This window comes from Peromyscus maniculatus, chromosome 1 (genome assembly GCF_049852395.1).
Source record: "Peromyscus maniculatus bairdii isolate BWxNUB_F1_BW_parent chromosome 1, HU_Pman_BW_mat_3.1, whole genome shotgun sequence".
Classification (NCBI taxonomy): Eukaryota; Metazoa; Chordata; class Mammalia; order Rodentia; family Cricetidae; genus Peromyscus; species Peromyscus maniculatus.
This window is the reverse complement of record NC_134852.1, coordinates 19845567-19869405: the sequence shown is the minus strand read 5'-3', so window position 1 is coordinate 19869405 and position 23839 is coordinate 19845567. Positions and strand designations below refer to the sequence as shown.

At 44.3% G+C, this 23839-nt stretch overlaps 2 protein-coding genes across 2 annotated transcripts; one reads left to right on the top strand and one right to left on the bottom strand.

Annotated features, from left to right (window-relative positions):
• Window positions 1-2311: 2311 nt before the first annotated feature.
• On the bottom strand, window positions 2312-2862 carry LOC143273090 (histone H2A type 1-F-like). The gene has a single exon (XM_076571326.1). The coding sequence runs from the start codon at window positions 2860-2862 to the stop codon at window positions 2539-2541; it is 324 nt and encodes a 107-aa protein (XP_076427441.1). The 3' UTR covers window positions 2312-2538.
• A 5558-nt stretch (window positions 2863-8420) lies between these two features.
• Window positions 8421-19594, top strand: LOC102923919 (uncharacterized). Its single transcript, XM_042272693.2, has 7 exons — window positions 8421-8544; window positions 11926-13577; window positions 14124-14273; window positions 15455-15561; window positions 15822-15900; window positions 16694-16792; window positions 17932-19594. Exons 2-7 carry the CDS (start codon window positions 12026-12028, stop codon window positions 18456-18458), a joined length of 2514 nt encoding a protein of 837 aa, XP_042128627.1. The 5' UTR covers window positions 8421-8544; window positions 11926-12025; the 3' UTR covers window positions 18459-19594.
• Window positions 19595-23839: the final 4245 nt, after the last annotated feature.

Below are 23839 nucleotides of genomic sequence, written 5' to 3'. Positions count from 1 at the left end.
TCTGTATTTAACAAGTAAGTAGACCACCCTTGATTTACAGTCGTTTGACATAACAGTGCTTTGCTTGTACCGTAGTGTGAAAGCACTTCTATATGTTTTTTTTTCTTTTTTTGGAGCTGAGGACCGAACCCAGCTATATGTTTTCAGTACAGTATTTACATATAATGAGTGATTGAACACTTATTATTAGCCAGCTTTGCGTTTGATGCTTTTGCCCAACTGGAGGCTAACATAAATGTTCTGGGCGTGTCTCAGATAGGCTGAGCTAAGCTATAATGGTTTTCGTAGGCTTTATAATTTTTTTTTTTTCCCGAGACAGGGTTTCTCTGTGTAGCTTTGCGCCTTTCCTGGGACTCACTTGGTAGCCCAGGGTGGCCTCGAACTCACAGAGATCTGCCTGCCTCTGCCTCCCGAGTGCTGGGATTAAAGGCGTGCGCCACCACCGCCCGGCTTGGCTTTAAAATGGTTTTAAATGCATTGTTTTTGGAGATGTTTATGGGATTCACACATGCTAGGCACATGCTCTCTCCTACTCTACATCCTCAACCCCTTATGTGTATTACTTTATTTATTTGCCTCATGTATTTCATTACATTTATCTGTTTTGTATGTGAAGAAGCTGTTGTGCCCATGTGGATATCAGATGACACCTGTGAGAACTGGTTAATCCCGTCTGCCACATGGGTTATGGAGATGAGACTCCGGCTGTCTGTCTTGGCAGCAGGTTCCATTACCTAGGCTGAGCCATCTCGCTAGGCTTTACTTGGATTTTTGCAACCAAGTCTGTTGCCTTATCTGACCTGGAACTCAGTATATAGTCCTTCTGGTCTCAAATTCACAGCAGTCATCTTGTCTCATTGTGTCTCCAGTGCTGGTATTTCAAGAATGAACCACCAGACCTACCTTCAATGTATTTTATTATTTATACTTTCAACTAGAACATTAGGTCTACTGGGGCGTAATGCCATTGTAAATTATGGGGCTTTGGTATCTGGAAGTTAGCCCTCTGAGGACTGAACTACATTTCACTTACTCTTAAGTGTGTCCTTTCATGTTTTAACCTTCCAGTAGCATCATGGTTTAAATCGTCTTTTTTTTTTTTAGTAGCATGTACAGCATACATCTTCCCATCAGTCACCTAATGAAATGGTAGCATCAGAAGGAGGAATTGAATGACTAGTAAGATTCCTATCTGAGAACTTTCAAGAGGGTTGTTGCTGGAATGGTAACAACACTGGCAGATCTATTGGAACTAAAGATGGTAAGTCTGTGTGCCACTGTTTGATACAGTCCATCCCACTTGGATATTAGTCATCTTCCTATGATTAGCATATCAGATGTAATTCTTAAGATTTTATTGGAAAGCTGAAAATGTTAATTTTTTAGAAGGAAGCTGCACAGAGGAGTGCATAGGTTCTTAGCAGCTAATTAATTTTTTTTTTCTTTTGAAGACAGGCCTTGAATTACTGATCCTCCTGTCTCAGCTTGTGAGTGCTGGGATTGCACGTCACCACACCGGGTTTAACAAACTGCTTAGAAAGAACATCTGTGTCCTTATGGGGCTTCTACTGAAGTACATTTTGTGATTAGTATTGTACACACACACTTACATCCATGTGGGCATTTAGAATTTTCTATGTATAAAACAAACAAACAATGTCTGGTAAATAGGTGCTCATTTAAATGGGAAATCCCCAATTTAGAAGGCCTTTGCAAGAACTTCAATCTCAACTAAAAGAAAGTTAAAACTGTATGGAAATATTGGACTGTGTCTTTGTATTTCTTGGCAAGATGAATGAAAGCACATATTTGTCTTCAGTTAGATTTTATTCATGGGACTGCTCATGTGGTTGTGAACCGAAGTGGATTAGCCTCTTGGCTTCAGTTCCTCACAAAGTATATGTAAGTCCTGCCTTACGGAGCTATGGTGAAGTATGTGTTGTTTCGGGACCATGGTGTTCAGCCCGGATCTGTTGTTCTCACATGCCTTATGTTGCAATTTCTGAGCTTATTGTTACACCTACTGTTACTAATGGTAAAGTTTTTAGTATTGATGTTGATAGTTTTTTTTTTTAAAGCAAAAACTCATGTATTTTAAAATTTTCAAACTTATGCGAAGGGATTATGAAGTTTAGGAGGAATATTAAACAACAAAAAGGTGTTCAAATTGCCACATCGATTCTTCCCATCAGTGTAGTTTCTTCCAACCCTATTTACCCAAAGCACTGATTCTGGTGTGAAAAGCTGTGGGTTAACGGATTCTATTCAACGATGAACAAGAGGAGGAAAACGAATCCTCCCACAGTAAAGCTTAAAAATCTAATGGTCAACTTTAAGACAACAATTGGCTAGAGGAAATTACATATAAAGCTACACATCCAAAATGTTCAGTTCTTTAAAGACAGTGTGGGTGGCTCTGAAAAGAGCCTTTACTAAGTTTTGTTTTACATGACTTATTTTCCCTTGGCCCTGTGGGTGGCTCTCGATCTTCATGGGCAGCAGCCTGGATGTTGGTCAGGATGCCGACCTGCGCAATGGTCAAGCGCGGCCCAGCAGCTTGTTGAGCTCCTCCTCCTCATTGTGGATGGTCTGCTGCAGGTGGCGTGGGATGATGCTTCTTGTTGTCATGGGCCCACGTTGCCAGCCAGCTCCAGGATCTTGGCCGTCAGGTACTCCAGCATGGCCACCAGGTACACCGGGGGACTCCAGCATGGCTGCCAGGTACACCCGGGCAGCGGTGCCCACCCGCTCCGAGTAGTCGCCCTTGTGGAGGAGCCGGTGCACGTGGCCCACAGGGAACAGCAGGCCGGCCCAGGAGGAACGGGTCTTAGCCTTGGCGCGAGCCTTGCCGTGTCCAGACATCCTCGAGACCAAACAGCCGTTAACCGATGTTGATAGTTTTTTTTTTTTTTGGTTTTTCAAGACAGGGTTTCTCTGTGTAGCTTTGCGCCTTTCCTGGAACTCACTTGGTAGCCCAGGCTGGCCTCGAACTCACAGAGATCCACCTGTCTCTGCCTCCCGAGTGCTGGGATTAAAGGCGTGCGCCACCACCGCCCGGCTGATAGTTTTTATTAAGGATGATGATGATGCTACTTACTCTTCTCTGACTGAAAGAGAAGGGAAGCAAACAGCCCTTCCATGCTTCTGTTGACTCCGAGACCAATTTCTGGTAGTTCATAGACAGCTTTGGTTCGCACATTCATAATCGGATTGGGAGAAAGCTGATGCTCACAGCTTGGAGGCCTCCAAGGTTGGGCAGAGTTGGAAGATTGGAGGTGAAAAGTAATAGAAACTCCACTTGCTTCTCTAGCAGGTGGGTGATGATAACTGGGATGTTTGTAGATGAACAACCCGAGCAGGTACAGTATATCAGCTCTGGTTACTGAAGTGAGATCTTGGTTGGTTGACCATTGGGTGTATATCCTTCAGGGCGGTAGTGCAGGTTGGGGTAGGAAGGAGCACGATGTCCAGTTCTTATCCATCATGGTGTGTATGGTACCCACAGCAGTCAAAACCTGGGTCTGTGCAGGCTCTTCATGACTAACTTAGCCAACAAGGACCTCTACTCCATGTCATAGTTCCCCCTCCCACTCTCTCAGGATATCTCAAAGGCCCTTTATTCCTGAGGGGAGTCTATGTCCTGTTTTAATTCCTTCCTCCAGAGAGGAATCCCTGATGCAAACAGTCAATCTGCTTCCTGCTGCCTGGACACAACAGAAAGGCTAGTGGTTGGGAAGGTGGATGGAAAGACCCATGGTAGAAACTGGGAGCTATTCTCATGTGCTTTTCATTTGTACAGCCACCAAGTTTAATTTGCCCAAATTGAGAAGAGAGGAAGTGAGTTGTTAGTTTGATAATGCAACGGGCAATGTGGATTTAAGAATAACAAGTCACCGGCAGGGAAGGGAGGAGCCAACTCAACCGAGGGACCAGGTGAGATTCGGAGTGAGAGGCCTTTTCCATGTTAGTCTTATACCTGTTGCTGTAACGTAAGAAGAGTTAACTAGGAACTTGTTATCTCACTTTCTATAGATTATGAAATAAGATAGAAATCTACCATGAGGGGAGCTGGAGAGATGGCTCAGGGGTTAAAAGCACTGGCTGCTCTTCCAGAGGTCCTGAGTTCAATTCCCGGCAACTACATGATGGCTTACAACCATCTATAATGAAATCTGGAGTCCCCCTCTGGTGTACATGCATACTATATATGTGATAAATAAATATATCTTAAAAAAAAGAAATCTACCATGAGAAGGATCCAGGAGATGATAATCAGATAAGTGAGTCAATTAGAACCTGGCTAATTCAGCTAATTATGTTCTTAATTGTTGTCAGTATGTAACTGAAATATAATAAAACTGACAAACTTATAGTTAGTTGGACCACAATACAAGTTACCAACATCAGGAATGAAAAGATCACTACAGATCAGCAGACATTGAGGATAAGGCATAGTTTTTAGTCTGTTCAGGTTTAACAAAATGGCTATAATCTAGGTAATTTGTAAACAATAGAAATTATAATTCTCGAGGCTGGGAATTCCAAGATGAAGCCATCAGTAGGTTCAGCCATAATACCATGACAGTCTGTTCCTTAAAAACAGTGCCTTCTTGCTGTGTCCACACTGTGGAAGAAGCCAGCAAGCTCCCGAAATTTGTTTTTATAAAGGTACTAACCCTGTCCATACAGCAGAGCCCTCCCAATTCACTATGAAGTCTCTACTACCTGGGTACTAATACCAAAGAGAGTACAAGAAAACTGCAAACTAATATGCCTTATGATTATACACACATCAAGCTGTTTTTGTTCATTTGTGAACTTACACAAACTTTTTATAAAACTTATGTGGCAAAGCATATGCATAATGGAACAGAATGAAGGCAGGAATAGATAACTTCCAACGTTCTCAACACTATTACTAAGAGCCGGGCGGTGGTGGCGCACGCCTTTAATCCCAGCACTCGGGAGGCAGAGGCAGGCAGATCTCTGTGAGTTCGAGGCCAGACTGGGCTACAGAGTGAATTCCAGGAAAGGCACAAAGCTACACAGAGAAACTCTGCCTCCAAAAACCAAAAACTAACCAACCAAACAAAAAAAAACTATTACTACATAAAAGCTTGCAGTAGGGGCTGGAGAGATGGCTCAGGGGTTAAGAGCACTGGATGCTCTTCCAGAGGTCCCAAGTTCAATTCCCAGCAACCACATGGTGGCTCACAACCATCTGTAATGACATCTGGTGCCTTCTTCTGCCCTATAGGGATACATGCAGGCAGAACTCTGTATACATAATAAATAAATTAAAAAAAAAGCTTGCGGTAGATGAGAACAATGCAGACCAACAGAGGAGTTCATCCTCACAGTGCAAGACTGGCTGTGGATTTGAACGTTATTATTGTCTATCCCATCCACAGACTTTATCATTATACGCAGAAAGCACTTAACAAAACTTCTCCATAATGTTATGAGTAAAAGGGTAATTCTTTACTTAGAAAGGGCATATGCAAATAACTTAGCATAATTGATGGTGGAGATTCATTTCTGTCTCCTGTTATCACCATTACTGAATATCACACTAGAAACTCCAAGTAACTGTAACTAGGGAGAAAGAAAAGTGAAATTCTCCAGAAAATTTTAGCAAGGTTGTTTTGTTTGTTTGTTTGGCTGGTTGGTCTGAGGGGGTTAGAAACAGTCTAACTTTGTAACCCAGGCTGGCTGTTAACTCAAAATGCCACACCAGTCCCATGTCCTGGGCTAACAGGCACGTGTTACAATGTTTGGCCCATCAACGTGGGTTGTTTTGTTTGTTTGTTTTGGTAAACTTAGATAAACTTACTCTACAGTTTTTATGGCAAAGCATAAGGCTTCACTAAGACTATTTTGAAAAATAAAAAACAAGAGGATGAATGCTCCCTAGTGTTCTTATTCTGTAGTTATAATGATCAGAAAAGTGTGGCACTAGAACAGAACTGAGGCAGGAATAAACCCACAAAGGAACTTCAAACAGATTTTTTTTTAAGATGCAAAAAGCTAATCATTGGAGATAGGCTAAACTTCTCAACAAATGGTGCTAGAGCAGTTTACATCTATCATATAAAATGCATTTGATTTTTGTCCCTGGTTGCTGGCACAGAGCTAAATCTTGGAGTTTCTTGGTAAGAGTGTCATTTGTTCATTAGGAACCCCTTTCAACCACACTTTATGTTGACAGAAGACTCAGGATAGAGTCCCTAGATTTCACCAGTAAAGGGCCTGGTCACCAGAGTATTAACAGATGAAAACTTGAAGTCCTTTTAGCTTAAAAACAGAAACAAACAAAACCCCTGTTGGTTGGGCAAGTGTGTGTGTGCTGGTGGGGTGGTCCGCCATCTTTCTCTCTCCCATTCTTACCTTGCCCACCATATTGATTTCGTTGGGCTGTGCCTGACTTTTTATTCTTCACAGTAAACCAGTTATCAGAGGCAAAGTGTGTTTCTGTGTTCTGTGAACTACTCTAGCAAATTGAGGGATGGGGACATAGCCTGGCAAAGTGTGAGTGTTGGTGTTTAAGGTGGAACCAAACTATGGTTTCTTTAACTTCATTAGTTCCGAGTAGTGTCAGAACTGGATAGGAATATGGATACCTAGTTAGCTTTGGAGAGATGGTTGGTGGTGGGAAGGTGAGTAGTCATGGTTGGGGGGTGGGGATGAACTTCATATAAATTTCACAATGTACAAAAATAACTCAAAGTTGATGATGACTTAAATAGAACAGGTAAAACTATAAAACATTCAGGAAAAATATAGGAGCAAACATTCAAGGCTTAGGACTCAGCATAAAGTTGTTAAACTTGATACTAAGAACATGGTCCATAAAAGGATATATTCATGAATCACATATCTAATTTAAAATCCTTTGGTAAGGGCGTGGTAAGGACATAAGAAGCAATATACTGGGAGAAAGGGTTTGCAAACTCTTATAAGACAGTTTATAGGTAAAAATATATAAAGATCTTTTGAAACTCAACATTCATTTAAAAACTAGAAAATTGGTGAGACACATGAACAGATACTTAAGAGGATATATGGATGGCAAATAACCCTGAAAATATGCTCAACCATATTGGCCATTCGGGAAATGGAAAGAAACTAAACCACAATATCATCATACTCAGAAAAGCTAGCTAAGACTGACAACCAACAAAAACCGGCAAGATTGCGGGAAAATGGATTCATACATACGCTGGTGGTGGGAGTGTAAAATGGCACAGCTCTAGAAAAGGGTATGGCAGATTTCATTGGTTTGTTTAGTTTTTAACATTAAGCATATGCTTACTTTAGGCAGAGCAACTGCATCATGGGCATCTATCTTCTTTCAAAAGTGAGTAATGTTCACACAAAAACCTGAACATGAATTTTCATAGCACTTTTTAAATATCAAAAGTTTGGAGGCAAGCCTAAAGCCCAACTGGTGAATGTTTAAACTTGTATATTATTGAATTCTAAACAATAACGAAGAACAAACTATTTACACATATTAATGGATCTCAAAGGAATTACGAACAGTGAAAGTTTGTCAAATGGCCATGCACTATAGGTTTACATTTATATGAAATCTGTAGGGACAAATCTGTACTGAGGGACCGCACATCAGGGGTCGTAGATGATGGAGGGTGTGATTGTTAAAATGGAGGAGCGAACCATTCTGATTGTGATATAACTTAAAATTGTCAGAATGGAAAAAGAAATGAAATCTATTCAGTGCTAAGTTGTTCAGCTACACATATCAAAAACCATCCCAGACAACCAAAATGACATTCAGAAGCTCTGCTGTGGAAAGCAGCTTCCTTCCCATCTCTGCAGGAGTCTAGCCCCAACTTCTTTGGTTGCTCAGTGTAGCGATAGCAAGGATTTGACAAGGTGTTTGAAATCAGTTTGCTCTCTGGAACTTGAACTGTTTTCACCCAGTCAGCGGCTCTGATCTCAGTGCCTTCGCTCCATCCCTGAATCCCTGCCTCAAGAATGTTTCTCCTACAGTGGGTATTTAACTCTTGTTTGCCCATACTGGGGTGCTACTTGTCTTTTGACTGCGCAGGATCTCGAGTCCCCAATTTGTGCTGGGTCCCCACTTTTGTGTCTGTAGGTCTCATTTCAGTGTCTCTGTGTCTCATCTCTGGATTTCTGGACTCCGTCTCCAGTGTCTTTGGGTCTCATGGTGCCGTGTATTTGTTTCTTAAGCTGGTATTTTCCGGTCTTCGTCTCCGCCTCTCAGGTTCTGGTGGTCCTAGACTTTTTTTTTCTTTCAGGTTTCCGTTTGTTTACTCCGTTGTCATGGCATCGGAAGTGACGCAGGCGCACGTGGCAGCGAAGCGGAGCCAGCCTTCCCTCTGATAGACTGGCGACGCTGTCGGAGCAGCTCGGCCCCGCCCAGGTCTGGCGAACCGCCCCGCGGCGTGCTGGGGGTCGCGGGTTCCGGCGCTGCAGGCCGCGCACGCGTACTGCGGTGGGCCGCCATCACCTCTCCGTGTTCGAGACTGCGCGAGCCCGTGGGGCTTCGCTGCGCAGCAGGTGGGTCGGGCCGCCCGGCGCTCTTGGTCGTGGGGCGGTAGGCGTTCGGCTAGTGTAGAGGGTCCGGCGGAGGAATGGGCCTGCCTTGTTGGGCTGGGCCGGGAGCAGAGACCTTGGGTCCCACCTTGGGAGTGTGGCCCCAGGTGCTGTGCCCTGGAGGGGATTGAAGCGCCAAGGCACTTGCATGGGGATGTGGCCTCGGGCACTGGTGCTTGATTTTGGGGCGGAGAGGTTAGGACTGATGGTTCCCACGTGTGGAAATGTGAAGTAGGCTTTAAGTCTTTTGGGTTGGGGGTGTGGCTCTGGAACGCTGTAGGCGAACTTAGCGACGCGAGGTGCAGAGTGTGGGGCGGGCATGGTGTGCGGCAGGATCGGGGGTGTGGTTCTAATGTGTGCGTGGGAGTGCCACTTGTGGGATTGTGGCTCGGAAATGCAGTTCGCTTGTGTTGTGTTGGGAAGGGCTATCTGGGGGACACGTGGGCTGGGCTAGGGTTAGGGGTGTGGTTTTTACATGTGCGGTGGACAGAGGGCGCAGTGCCACAGCTGCTTAGATGTAGATTAGGGTAGAGTCCACGGGACCCTTCAAGGTGGGAGACTGCAGCAGAGGAAGAGACGCGAGTGTGGGTGGAGGCCACTACGTGCAGGTTCTGGCAGGGATGGGAAGTCCATGGAGGGAAAGATGAAAGATGAGTATGTATAAAGGCCAGGGGAGGGCTTGGGGATCCCTGTTTTGTCCTGGAGAGGCAGGATTGAAGGTGTCTGTAGGTACATCGGGCGGGAGGAGTACGGGAAAGTTGGGGGGGGGGGCGGTTCCGGGAGAGAATCCACTAGACTGAGGGGCAACAACGGGCTTTAGAGTGCAGGGATCCTCTCTGTTAAGGGGGCAGAGGACACTTCGGGGCCTCTGTCCAGGAGCTCCATTTACGACAGAGGGGTGTCTCTTAGGTGCTGTCCTGACCTGGAGGGTTTGAGGAGGAATAGAAAAGATTAGTTTTCCTAGTGTTACCTATGAAGGGACAGGTAAAGGGTGCTGAGGGTTGGCTTTTACATAGAACAATTCTAAGGTCATAGAAGTCCTTCCTATCCTGTGTCCAGAGTCTACTTGTTAGTGTTTTGTCCCTTTCCTTGCCTCTTGCGACAAGGTTTCTCTTTGTAACCGTCCTGGTTGGCTGTCCTGGAACTCCCTCTGTAGACCAGTCTGGCCTCAAACTCACAGAGATCCACCTGCCTCTGCCTCCCAAGTGCTGGGATTAAAGGCGTGCGCCACCACCGCCAGGCGCCTCTTGCTTCGTATTCCACCACTGCCTCCATGCCCAATCCTCTCCTCTTAGACCTGTCTTATGTTGGTTTGTATCTCAGCCAGCTTTTTGGAGGTCACATTGGATGCTACAAGGTCATCCTTCCACATTCCAATAATGTCCTATGGAAGTTCCCTTTGCTGCTCTAGAGCCTGAACAGGGCCCCATATTTCAGTGAGCCGTTTCTCCTGATGTTTGGGTCTGTGATCTTGAGGCTTTTTAAAAAAACCCAGGCCAGTTTATTTAGGACATCTGTTTGACTCTGTGTGACCTTATATGAAAATATAAAATATATTCTTGGCAGGGGTCACAGAAAGCAACTATTTTAATAATGATCCCTTGTGTGCACTTTTGTATTCTTTTAAAGGTACAGAGGTGAATAGTCACCATCAAGACAACCTCAAGGACTTACACTTTTATCCAAGGCCTTACATTAGCTACCTTTGTTCTAAGAGAATGTTTTTAAATTTGAGGTAGGGAGGAAACCCAAAGTTTAGCAGGTTTTTAAAACCAGAAATTTATTTTTTAAAGTAGTTGAACTTGACAAGAAGAATCATTAGAATATTAAGTGGTTGAAACACAGGATTTTTAAAAAATGGCAGGATGAAGTGACAAGAAAATGCAGGTAGGGACGGATGATGACAAGATGGAGCCAGACAGAGCTCTTACCTGACACCTGTAAGGAAAGCAGGCAGTTTACCCACTCTCAGAGATAAAGAAGTTATAAGAAAATGCTAAGCTGTATTGGGTGGGTGTTGTGATCTTAGTATCCCCAGTGTAGATAAAGGAATGGGTGCTGCCATTGTAGGTGGTAGGGGTGAGGTTGTCCCTGTAGCTGGGGCATTCTTTTTCTCCATTTATCCTTCAAATAGGTCCTAAACTTGATCCCAGATAGATGGGTATGAGATTCTTATTGGCCATTAGGCATATATAACATACCCTTCAACAAAGAAATACATTTTATAAAAGGCATAGTGAACAAATACATAAGCCCAAACTGCTGGGCCCATAGTGGCCTGTGCATAAATAAGCCTGCTCTTCTAGCTCAGGTTTCAGTGTGGGAGATAGACAGCATGCCGATATAAAGTAGTGTGAAATAGTATGGTCAAGTGTGTGTGTGTGAAAGGACATGCAGGGCATATGGACCTTGAGAAACCACTTCAGAATCCAGGCCTGTAAGAAGTGAGAATGGTGCTTGTAGGGTAAGCTGGATTAGGTAGGGAGACAGTGGTCATGTTGTTGATGGTGTTAGCTATGGTCATGGACAGATTTTATTTTGAAACCCTCAAAATTGTTTGTAGAAGAAAAAATGCTTTCTTTGTGTGTGCTTGGTTTTGTTTTTTTTTTTTTTTTTTAGGTTTCTTTACTTTATGTATGGCAGTGTTTTGCCTTCATGTCTGTGGCACGTGCATGCCTGGTGTCCTCAGAGGTCAGAAGAAGGCATCAGGTGCCCCAGAACTATGATTACAGATGGTTGTGAGCCACCATGTAGGTGCTGGGAATCCAGCCTGGGTCCTCTGCAAGAGCAACAAGTGCTCTTAACTACTGAGCCATCTCCCCAGCTCTGAGTTTTAATTGTTTTCATGGGAAGAACAATGCTGCACCTAGATCTTTTTGTTTTGGAGAACTAAAGTCCTAATAATACATACTTAGATGTTAAACTGACATTGTATTTTGGGGATAAATCCAGTCTGTTGTGATGTGACCTACATCATATATACAATATACTTAGTAAGAATGAATTTACTGATATTGTATGGTATATTCATCTAGGTTTATAATTGAAAATTGTCCTGAAAATTTTCATATTCATATTCATGATAAAAAATCCTATTATTACCATCTTATATAAAGTTGCCCTTCCTTATTCTTACTTTAATTTTTATTTGTATAAGTAAAAAGCTGGAATTCCACTGACAGTAGCGAGCAGATTGCTTAGAAATAATTCTGTATGAGACCTGGGTATTGTGGGTACATGGTTGTGCTCAGACACCCTCCTTCATTCTCCTTTGCCTGAGTGTGCCATGGCTGAGGTCTCACTATGTGGGCATTTGTTTTGTTGATATCCCCTGTCTTTCCTCAGGTCCTGGTATTGCTGACCTCTCCTGGGTACCTCATTATCCTTGCTCTCTCTGCTGAGTTCTTGGCTAGATATAGTTGCATTTCTGTGGAGGCCTGGGAAGATGCTGCCTTTGGAGAGGGCACTAGCCTCCCCCAGAAGCTCCCTACCCCACCCAGAACCACCTACTTTGCAGTCAGAAGATAGATCCCAACAGGAAGAGCCCAGCCAGCAGGAAGAACCCAATAAGAGGGAAGTACTCATTAAGCAACAAGAACCAAGCCAGCAGGAGGAACCCAGGAGGCAGGATGAACCCATCCAGGAAGAAGAACCCATTCAGCTGCTGGAACCTAGTCAGAGGGATGAGCCCAGCCAGGGAGAGGAATCCAGTCAGCAGGATAATCCTCCCAACCAGAGGGAAGAACTCAGTGAGCAGCAAGAACCCAGTCAGCGGGATGAGCCTAGTCAGGAGGAAGAACCTGGCCAGAAGGATGTACCTATGCAGCAGGAAGAACCTATGCAGCAGGATGAGCCTCACCAGTGGGAAGAACCCATGCAGCAAGATGAACCCATCCAGCAAGATGAACCCATGCAGCAGGAGGAGCCCATGCAGCAGGAAGAGCCCATGCAGCAGGAAGAGCCCATTCAGAACAAACCCATCCAACAGGAAGAACTCATCCACCAGGAGTCAGTTCAGCAGGATAAGCCAACCCAACAGGAAAAACTCATCCAGCAGGAGGAACTTCTTCAACAGGAAGAACTCATCCAGCAGGAGGAACTCATCCAACAGGAAGAACTTATCCAGCAAGAGCCAATTCAGCAGGATAAGCCTACCCAACAGGAAGAACTGAACCAGCAGGAGGAATCCGTTCAGCAGGATAAGTCCATCCAACAGGAAGAACTCATCCAACAGGAGGAGCCCATCCAACAGGATGCTTCCATCCAACAGGAATTCATCCATCAGGAGGAGCCCATCCAACAGGATGCTTCCATCCAACAGGAACTTATCCACCAGGAGGAGCCCATCCAACAGGATGTTTCCATCCAACTGGATGCTTCCATCCAACAGGAACTTAACCAGCAGGAGGAGCCCATTCAGCAGGAGGAGCCCATTCAGCAGGAACTGATCCAGCAAGAGTCTATTCAGCAGGATAAGTCCATCCAAATGGAAGAATTCATTCAGCAAGAGAAGCCCATCCAGCAGGTAGGGCCCAGCAAACAGGAGGAACCCAGCCAACAGGAAGAACCCAGCCAACAGGAAGAACCTGGCCAACAGGAAGAACCTAGTCAGCAGGAAGAATCCAGCCAACAGGATGAGCCTAGCCAAAAGGATCAACCCAACCAACAGGAAGAATCCAGCAAACAGAAGGAAATAGAAACCATCACTGAGAGATCTGCTGCTGATCTTGAGTTTTCCCGCTTGCGCTTTCGGGAGTTTGTCTACCAGGAGGCAGCTGGGCCTCACCAGACTCTGGCCAGACTTCATGAGCTATGCCGCCAGTGGCTGCGGCCCGAGGCCTGCTCCAAAGAGCAGATCCTGGAGCTGCTGGTTCTGGAGCAGTTCCTGGGCATCTTGCCAGACAGGGTTCGTCCCTGGGTGGTAGCCCAGTATCCTGAGAACTGCAAGAAGGCTGCCTCCCTGGTGGAGGGTCTCTCTGACATCCTGGAGGAGCCAGGTGAGGCTGCCACCCCAGAAGAAAGCATGCCTTAGAGGAGATGGGCAGGAGGTCCTGGAAGGATTGGAATCTGCAACATAGGGTTCAGACCCCAGCCGTGGCTTTCCTGAGAGTGTAGTCACCCCATGTGTTAAGGGGCACAGAAACAACCATCCCTGAGCTGGTAAGGGAGCTCCTCAGTCACCAGGGATCTGAGCCCCCACCTCTCTGCCCTGTGGCATCTCCATCAGGCTTGCCTCATGGACTAGGACAGCTGTCTTGGGTTCCTGCCCTCACATTTGCTTTCCAGATGTTAGGAAGGAGAAGAAATGGAGGGCAATCAAAGGCAGGTACCAGGCTCTTAAAAACTAGGTAAATATTCTGGGTGCACTGGTAGCTGGAGGTTTCCTCCATGTCTAAGGGTGGGGCCTGCGATGGTGTCCGGAAGCCTAGGGCTTGTTTGAGTCATACCTTGGGTCCATACCTGGCCCACCGTGGTGGATTTGCTGTATGGTTGTTACACGTGTCTCAGCCTATTGGAGTCATTATTGCCTTGGTTGTACACAGGAATGATGTTGTGTTCTCCGGGTGGGTCATCATCTTCATTCAGCGAGGGAGACTGTGAGAGGTGTCCTGAGCCCTTGCTGCTACCACGTGGGTTGTTGAGTCCCAGCAGAAACCTAAGACCTAGAGACATCCTTGTACGCCGTGATACTTGTAAGTAGCAGCAGTCCTCTAGCCTCGACTGGCCTTCATTGAGGTGATAGAAGGGGGTCTGTGGCTAGGGAAGGGAGGATGTGGTAGAGGCAGCATGAAAGCCAGGGGGAGATCAGGTAGCAAGGCATGGGTGTCTACTGTAGTTGGGACTTGTTTCTGTAGGTCATTGCATATGGTAGATGTGTTATTTTTTATTTTTTGCTCAATTTGTCTTGCAAATTTTGTCAGCCTTACATGGTTATCAACCAAGAAATAATTTCATTGTAGATACAATTCAATGACAGCATAGGAGGGTGCCCATTAGCAGCATGAGGCTCTGAGTTAAAACCTCAGTACTGCCAAAAAAATTTTTTTTCTCCTTACCCCATCTTGGAGGATGTCCTGTCATGTCTTTTTCCATATCACACGTGTACAGAAGGTCTGTAGGGCCATGGTGTACTTGCGCCCTCTCATTTGTTCTTCAAATAGGGCAGCTGTGATCAAACTTGCCTCCTCAGATGCTCAGCATTCCATATACTCAGCCTTTCTGTTTTGCATTTTAAAAATGGGCTACAGTAGCATGGCCTTACTGTGGGCACTCTAGCATGTGAGGCATGGTTTTCTAACAACCACTGGATGGAGGGCATGTACACTTTAACATTCATGTGTTTATCCAAAACCTTTGTGATACATTTAAAGCCAGCATAGGAGGGTGTCCACTTGCTCTGTGTGTTGTTTAACATTTCTACCAAACTAGTTGGCACAAAAAAAGTCCTTCCTTTGTGATCTGAATTGGCATTTCTAGGGTCACTGATGAGCTTCAATGTCTGTTTTTTTTTTTTTGTTTTTTTTTTTTTTTTTTTTCTTCTTCAAGACAGGGTCTCTCTGTGTAGCCCTGGTTGCTCTGGCACTCACTCTATAGACCAGGCTGGCCTCAAACTCAAGAGATCTTCCTGCTTCTATCTCCTGAGTGCTGGAATTAAAGGTGTCCGCCGCTGCCACCACCACCCGGCTGTCTCTATTTTTTATTCTTGTGTCCACCCTGCTCTGTCAATTGCAGACAAGTGCAGTGTTCACTGAGCTTTGGGACCTGTGACATGTACACGGGGACGCCTTTCTACATTTGTCTTGGGGCCCATGTGGGAGGCAGTGGGATATGCTTAGTTTGGAGATAGACAGCCACTGAAAACTTGTCTCCTCAGCTCCCCTTCTTCCAGCCTGGCCTACTCTGGAATCTGTGCACCCTGATGAAGAGCATACAGAGGGAGAAAAGAATGAAGAAGCCAACCCTGCCACAGCTGAGACAAAGGTGGGTAAAGGAGCCACTGCTGGCCTTGGGAGGCTGATCTCGTCAGGCCACTCACATGGATTTTCCCTTCTGACTGTTGCTCCTCTCAGTATTAATACTCTGTCACAGCAAAGGATTAGGAACCCATACATCTATAATGCTTTGGCTAAGAAAGCTGCCCTTTTGGAAACTCAAGGGTAGAACCTAAAGAACAGCATTGCTTCAGTATAACTTGGGTTGGGTCAGAGCTACTGTTTGAGAAGCCATTATCATTTCCACAGGAGCCTTTACAGTCAGAATGGGACCACCTGGACCCCAGAGAGGATAACCTGACGAGTTACAGCAAGCTTCTCCTGTGGGGTAAGACCCACCTCCCACTGGCTCATGTTCCACCCTGCATCTTCTTCCAGAACTGTTGGCATGGAAGATTCTGACCCTGTCCCAGGAACTGTAGTTGGGATACCAAGGTTGATTCAAGTTGTTTGGAGCAGAACATGTTTTTGAATTAGGTTTTGTTTGCCAAGTTTTCCACTTGTCCTGTTCTATACTTTTGAGTTCTATCTGGACTCAGGGGCTTTGTTTGCAGCCTTGGCCTATGAGAACTGGAGTGTTAAGATCCAGAAAGGCCTCATGGCTCCAACACTCTAGCATTCCCACGTTGTTGGTGCAGAGCTGTGCCTGTGGAATGATCTTTTACTGAAGTTCTTCATAGGGAGGCTCATATGTAGACTCTTGAGGCCTTTTTTTAGTTCTAATTCTGTATTTTAGTTTTATTAGTACTGAGGATTGATCCAAGATTTTACAACTGCTTGGCATGTGCCCTGCTACTGAGCTCCATTTTATGCTATGTGTTCAACTTTGCTCTCTGTACATTCCCCATTTCCTACCTGCTCATAGGCAGCCTCTAGCCTCACATAAGATCTTCTTCTTTGCCTCTGCTATCTTCGTTAGAAACTTCAGCTTTCCAGGGGCTCTGACTAGAGGTTAGCTTTGGTGGTGGTGGTGGTGGGGGGCTGGGGGGGGGCAGATGGATAGGAATTGTCCTAATACAGAGAAAAAGGTAGTTGCAGTCTGGGTCCCAGAGACCCAGTAGGACATGAAGCCTCTTAGCTTTCTTTGTGTTTCCTCTACTTTTTCTCTCTCTAAACCTCAGGGTGTCAGTTTTTCCAGGCTGGTTCATCCTCCACGCTGGAGACAGAGGAACCAGAGGAACCTTGTGCGGTGGAAGAACTGCCAGGAGGCAGCCTCCCAGGTGAAGTCAAATTAGGTAGTTATAGATAGATATAGATATAGGACGGCCTGGTGGAGGCATAAAGGGTACAACTTTCTTTTAAGGCTGATGGGGCTCCTCACACTTTGATTAACCTCATCAGAGACTCTAGCTTTGACTGTGTTCATTTTTCTATCCACTGTGTCGGGACAAAATACCATTTCATTATTTCTTGCTGCACAATGAATTCCTCTAAAACATGTCACCCAAAAGACTATACATTTATGATCTGTCAACTGACTGAGCTCAACTAGCCCTTCTACTCCATTTTGGTGATGCTGAAGGTCACACACAAAACCACTGCCATCCAGAGGCCTATTTAGGGCTCAGATGTCCCAATGGTCTCCCACACACAATCTGGATGACACTGGCTCTCTCCATGGAGCTCAGTTGAGGCTGTGGACCTCAGTTTTTCTTGTTACCTCTCCAAAGGGCTGGCTTTGGCTTTCTCACAGATGCTGCTGGGTTTCATGGGGAGAATCCCAGAGGGTAAGCACATATCACACCTCTGCATGTTACACGTGCATGCCACTGTTCCATTGGCCATGGTTGACTTCAGGGCCAAGCCAGATACTATGGTGGTTCACTGAGGGCCATGGGTATAACTGGACAGCTTACCTAGACTCATTTGGTACTTACTGGTCACAGACATGTCCCCTGAACCCTCTCATAGTTCTTTGTACCCTCCGTTGCCAAGTCACCTTAGTCAGAATAGCGCTTCAGATCTTAATTCACCACAGCAGGAAGGAGGCTCCTCCTCACCATTTGAATTTCTGAACAGAAGAGGGTCACGTGGCCACCTTGACCTCCAAACACCCTAGGAGTAATGCTCAGTAGTGAGCTCAGCAGACATTCAGACTGTTAAAGAAGGGCATGCAGATTGGGAGGGGGAAGAACAGATAATGGGTCTTGTGAGGCTTGTGATACTAAACTCAGCTGCTGTGTGATGTGAATTGTAAAGAGGGTTAGGCTGTGCATGTCACTGTTCTTACCCGATGCTATTTAACCTATGCTCAGCCCTTTGGGCTTCACACTTTATTTATTGTCTTGATTTCAACTCAAGTCAGTTTCTGTCTCAGAGCCTGGGAAATAGGACTGCTCACATTTTGACTTTGTTTCAGATAGCACCGGGCAGCAGGAAAGCAAAGGAAATGTGTTCGAGGAAGTCTCCATGGGGAAGACAGTGATGGAGAGGCTTTCAAGGGATGTTCCTGTTAGCCCTTCAATAGATACTGCTCAGGAGGAGGAACAGCAACCTCAGAAGGTTCTGGATGCTGAGGATGAGGATTCAAGTCCTGCCAGTCCCCAGACACAATCAGTCATCCAGCAGTCAGCCCAGGACAAGGATATCCCACATCAAGGCACTGGGACAAAGAGGCCTCATCCAGATGACGAGGATGAGGAGGAACCTGAGTGTCCTTCCAGCTCCAGCAGCTACAAAGTGCCATCTGATGCCGGGAAGGTACTTCATGTGTATGGCCATGATTCTGGGCAGGACCCAGGAACTTCTGCTGCGGGATGTCCTGCAGCTGATGAGTTTGATGCATCCCAAGGGAAGCCCTACACATGTAGTGAATGTGGGGAGGCCTTTGCATGGATCTTGAACCTTCTGGAGCATCACAAGAGCCACAGCACTGAGACATGCTAGGTAAGCCAGGACTGCTAGGAACCCTTCCTGTTCAGCTTGGCTGTGGTCAAGCACTACAAGAGTCACATACAAAATATGAAAAGCCACACCCAGAGCCCCTGTCTGCCACAAACAAAGCTTGAGAGGATTGACAGTTCCTAGTGTGGTTGTTTTCCCTATACAACCTCAGGTGTAAGGATGAGCAACTTTGCTGTGAGTATCCTGTGACATGACAGTGATCTTAAGGCTCATGTGTGATAGTGGCTTCCTGTGATATCTATGGGCATATCTGTATTTACTTTCTGGATGCTAATGTGCTGAAAGCAACTGGAAATGGGCATGACCACAAGAAGCCCTCATCTTAGAAATACACTTTAGGCTATGTCCTAAGCCATCAGCCATGAGGGAAAACTCCTTTTCTGCAGTCTCTTATTACCACACTCACTCTGGTCATTTGACATGGTACAAAGTGTTGAGTTGCCTTAAAGTATTTGATCTGTTAGTGCTTTCTTGAGCCCTCCTTGCCTCAGTTGCTTCTCCTTGAGCTCCCTGTTTGTTCACACACAATTCTTGCCATCTGTTTGGCCTTTCTGTAAATATGTGATGTCAGGTTTACTTTTGAATCCTCAAGAACAAAAACTGTGAGTTCAAGCCACATGTCTCTTCATATATGGAGTCACTTACAAAGATCACAAAAAATGCTGATTTTGGGCTCTGGGTTTCAGCCCATTAGTAAATTGTGAAATCCAGTTAGTGGATGGCCACTGGCATTACAAAGCAATGAAATAGAATCAAGTAGGTCAGAATGCATCATGCAGTAAAGGCAAGTATTGTTTTGTGAAACTTCTCAGCTGTGTATCTGAGACTTGGCTATCATGTTAAATGTATTTATTAGGGGGTAATGGTCAAAACAGGTTTAAAAATACTAACAAAGGTTGAAGAAATGATCTGTATCTGAGCTAAGAGAACCAAATGGCCTACATAGGTGATCTTGTGGTTTTGCTTTAATTTCAGATTACAGCATTGTTTCTGTTGCCTTACCATAAATTTAATTGCCCTGCAGATACAGAAAGGTGTCTCTTTCTGTCAATGTTTGAAGAGGCAATCTGTGTAACCCCCAAATCAGAGGCTTAATATAATAAAGTATTTATTTATTCTTCATTTTATAGTTTGTTGTTTTGTAAATGTGGAGCTGCTGCCTTGGGTGTTAGTGAAAGAGACATTCTCCTCCATGCAGTGAGTCTGAGATCCAGATACCATCCCTGCTGTAGCTTTCTTTATATGGGATTCTTGGAACATGTGGAGAAAAGCCTGTTCCCTTTACTTGGGAGAAGACTCAAATCACTTCACTCACAAAGCCTTAGAGCAGTGGTTCTCAGTCTGTGGGTTATGAGCTCTTTGGGGGTCACATATCAGATATCCTATACATATATTTACATTACAATTCGTAACAGTAGCAAAATTAGTTATGAAGTAGCAACAAAATAATTTTATGGTTGGGAGTCACTATAACATGAAGAACTGTATGAAAGGGTAGCAGTGTTAGGGAGGTTGAGAACCGCTGCCTTAAAAAGAACTGATCAGATGGCCTCATCACCTGTAAGGATCCTTGCACTGCCTATTTGGGTGCTTCCCTCTGCAGTATACATTTTTTTTTTTTCAGGTAGATTTAAGTCCAAGAGCCCATTAAGCCACTTAAACTGGTCTTTCCTACACATCTATCTGTAGCCACTCAAGGAAGAAGCAGGGAAAGGATGAGTCATTTAACAGAGGTCAGAACAGCTGAACAAAGGACCAGAATTGCTTTGTCCAGTAAGGTGGGTACATGTGTCTGGTTAGCACCTGAAATGTAGCTCCAATGAACTGATGGGCTGCAAGTGACGAGCACATTAGATTTCAAAGATAGTTTTGTATGTTTGTATGTTGGAATGGTAACATGGAGCATAAAGGGGTAAACATTAAAGTAACTACACCTGCTTTTGGAGGAGTCTTGTGGTTACGCAGGTTTGGATTTTTGCTTTTTTTTGTGGTGGTGTTTTTTTGAGATAGGGTCTTACAGCTCAACCTTGCCTCAAATTTGCAAAGTAACTGAGGATGACCTTGAATTTCTGATTTTCTGATCCTCCTGTCTTGATCTCCCAAGTGCTAGGATTATACAACAACTAGTTTTGATATTTAAAGTAAATTTTATATTTTTGAGGCAGTCTCTTGCTATATATAGCTCATGGTGGCCTTGATTTTGTGATTCTACTGCCTTTGCTTTGTTGGTGCTTTGATTATAGATGTTTATTAAATGCCAGCCCTTAAGACAGGTGTGTATAGGTGTGTGTGTATGTGTAGTTACATTTAGAACAACTTTTAAGCTAGCATACAGAATAATGGGTTTTACTGCAACATCTTCACTCATATGTATCATGCATAGCTCAGTTTTTTGTTTTTTTTTTCCTGTTTGGAAGATCAAATCCTGGGCCTTGTGGTAGATGCTAGGCAAGCACCCTTGCACACCACTGAGCTACATTTCCAACCCTTACAGGGTCTCAAAAACTATATAACCCAAGCTGGCCTTAAATGTAGCAATACTCCAGTCTCAGCTTCCTTAATGCTGGAATTACAGGTGTCACCACCTCCTACACTGAAAACTTTCAATTCTGTGCAGCATTCCCACTGGGCTACACCTGGCCTGGCTCCAGAGTGTTAGCACCTTCCTCTAATCCATGTTTTGTTTAGCAGATACCCTTTGATTCTCTTGTTGCCCTATGTGAATCTTGTCTGAGAGTTTCCCAAGGATACAAAGCCTATGCAAAACTTTTGTTTGGCAAACCCGGAAAACTGTGGTACCTGACAATCAAGAAATTTGTACTTGGCATTGTATTTTTGGAAGCTTCTTTCAGGTTGTTTGAGCATATGGAAATCAGCTGGCTAAAGCGTAAATATGGAGAAAAATAAAAATGCCCTGGGCGAAGCAAAAGTGCTTCAGTCCTTAGAGGCTGAATCCCCCTGAAGCCAAGAAAGGCTAGATTCATTTAAGGTGCCTATGAGTCTTCACTCAATGGACCCACGTGAGTCCACACACCCACACCGCACAACAATTCCAAAAAGGCATCCCACAAGCATACCAAAGAACAATGTTGGAAGACTAAAACATGTCTCATTCCAAAAGAAACTTCAGAATAGTTAGGAATTTGTTATCTTAGCACTGTGATTACTAAATTAAATCTTCTGATGTAAACACTACTGATGAGAAACTTTAGAATAGTTAGAAATTTATACCCTAGCACCATTATTACAAAATAAAATCATCTGATATAAACACTATTGATAGTTGAGGACCAAAACCAGCCAATATTCTTTCTAACAAATTATGACAAGTCACCATTTACAGGTTGTGGTTTTCAGAAAACTATTTGTGGATTTGGGTTTCAATGAAATATTGTGGACTTTCAAGTTAAATATAAAAATGAAGTGTTGAAGCTAAATATTGAAAGGAGCTTTCAGCTGGGCAGTGGTGGCACACGCCTTTAAATCCATCACCACCTAGGCAGGTGGATCTCTGTGAGTTCGAGGCCAGCCTGGTCTACAGAGTGAGTTCCAGGACAAGCTCCAAAGCTACATAGACAGAAAAATAAAAATAACAACAATAAAAACCAAACAATAATACCCCCCCCCTCAAAAAAAAAAAACCCAAGAGCTTTCAAGTTGAATATAAAAGTGACGGGAGCCATAAGCCTAAGTGACCCTTGACAAACATGCCACCATATTTGGAATTCTCTCTTTTCTTAGATCTAGGTCTTGCTTAAGTCTCCATAGCACCAGAACCTCTTCTCAGAAATCGGGTGACCATGCTGCAGATAGGCAAGAGTAGATAGATAATCCACATAGCAACGTTCCCTGCTAGCTGAACAACCCATGATTAAAGTCCCCTCTCTGCTTGCACCTCCCTTTGCCCCTCCCTATATATGCCTTAAGAGGAAAGTAAGATTTTGGAGCTTGATCAGACATCCTGTCTTGCTCTCATTCTTTGTGTCTCTTGTCCCTCTCATTCGCCAGCCCTCCCTTTAGGCCCTTGTTGAAGACCCCGCTGGCTGGGGCATAAAAGCAAAAGTTTACCATATGTAGTGACATACTCCCAGTAATTAGGAGACAGAAGTAGGGGCACCAAGAGTTCAAGGCCAGTCTAAGCCACATAGCTAAGTTCAAGGTTAGTGTGGGTAGGCTACCTGAGACCCTGTCTAAAAACCAAATGCGAAAATAGTAACAAAAACAAAAGGTTACTGGACATTGAGATAAACAAATTACTGAAAAACTACTTCAGGAAAGAAGTAGTTTGTTCATGAGATGGTAGCTTAACAACTGAATAAATCTTCCCCTTTTTCGTAAAACAGCAGTATCTGCATTTCTAATACCCATGTGTTCTGCAGTAAAATTTGAGAACAGAGTGAAGTCACCTAAGAATCTGAGGCTCCATGTAAGTAGTTCTATGTCTGAAATCTTCTCATACAAAGTTTTTGAATCCTATTGCACATTAGTTAATTTATTGTAAAATTATTAAGATATCTAACTTAATTTCTGTTTTTAGTAGGCTGATATTTTGGAATATAGAACTGAAATCTGTGGCACTGCTGATAAGGGTATACCATTATCAATTTATTTAAAAAAATCAGCTGTGTGCTGAGATAGTCAAGTATTCATAGAAATTCCATGAAGATGCTATTTATTTTTGAAACACTTTGCTGTTGTATTTTCTGGGACTATCAGAGTCTATTTGTCCTATTCTGAAGCACCACTTCAAGAGTATCATGTGCAATAATAACAAATTCTGATGTCATTTAGTTCTTTTAAATTTCTCACCACTTTGAACAGCTCTGATTTGAAATATGGTAAATCCTCGAACACAACTGAAGACAAAAATTATCACAGACCTGTACTTGTTCAATTTCTTCTTTGTAGATACTAGAATACATTAATGAGCATTCAAGGTTGACGGACCCATGTTGATGGTGTCCATGTTTTCTTACTGTTTAGATCCAGGAATGACTTGGAGCTTGATGGTCACTGACATTTCTGATACCTCTGAGGAGAGTGTGGTACATGACAACTTTATGTGTATTTGTGTTCTCATGAGAATGACAGTGGTAAGTCTAGTACTGGATGGATTGGCTTAAGACTTCCCCATGTGGAGTAGGTATGAGTTCTCTGGTGTTCGGTAAGAGAAGAGCTGTGTGTGAAGGCTTTGTCATAGTCCTTGTACTTGTATGGTTTATCTCCTATGGATCCTCTGGTACTGAGTAAGGTTGGGTGCTCTAATTGAAGGCCTTGCCACAATGCAGACACTCATAAGGCTTTTCCCCAGTGTGTGTCCTTTCATACTGGCTGAGTGATGAGCTGTGGCTGAAGGATTTCCC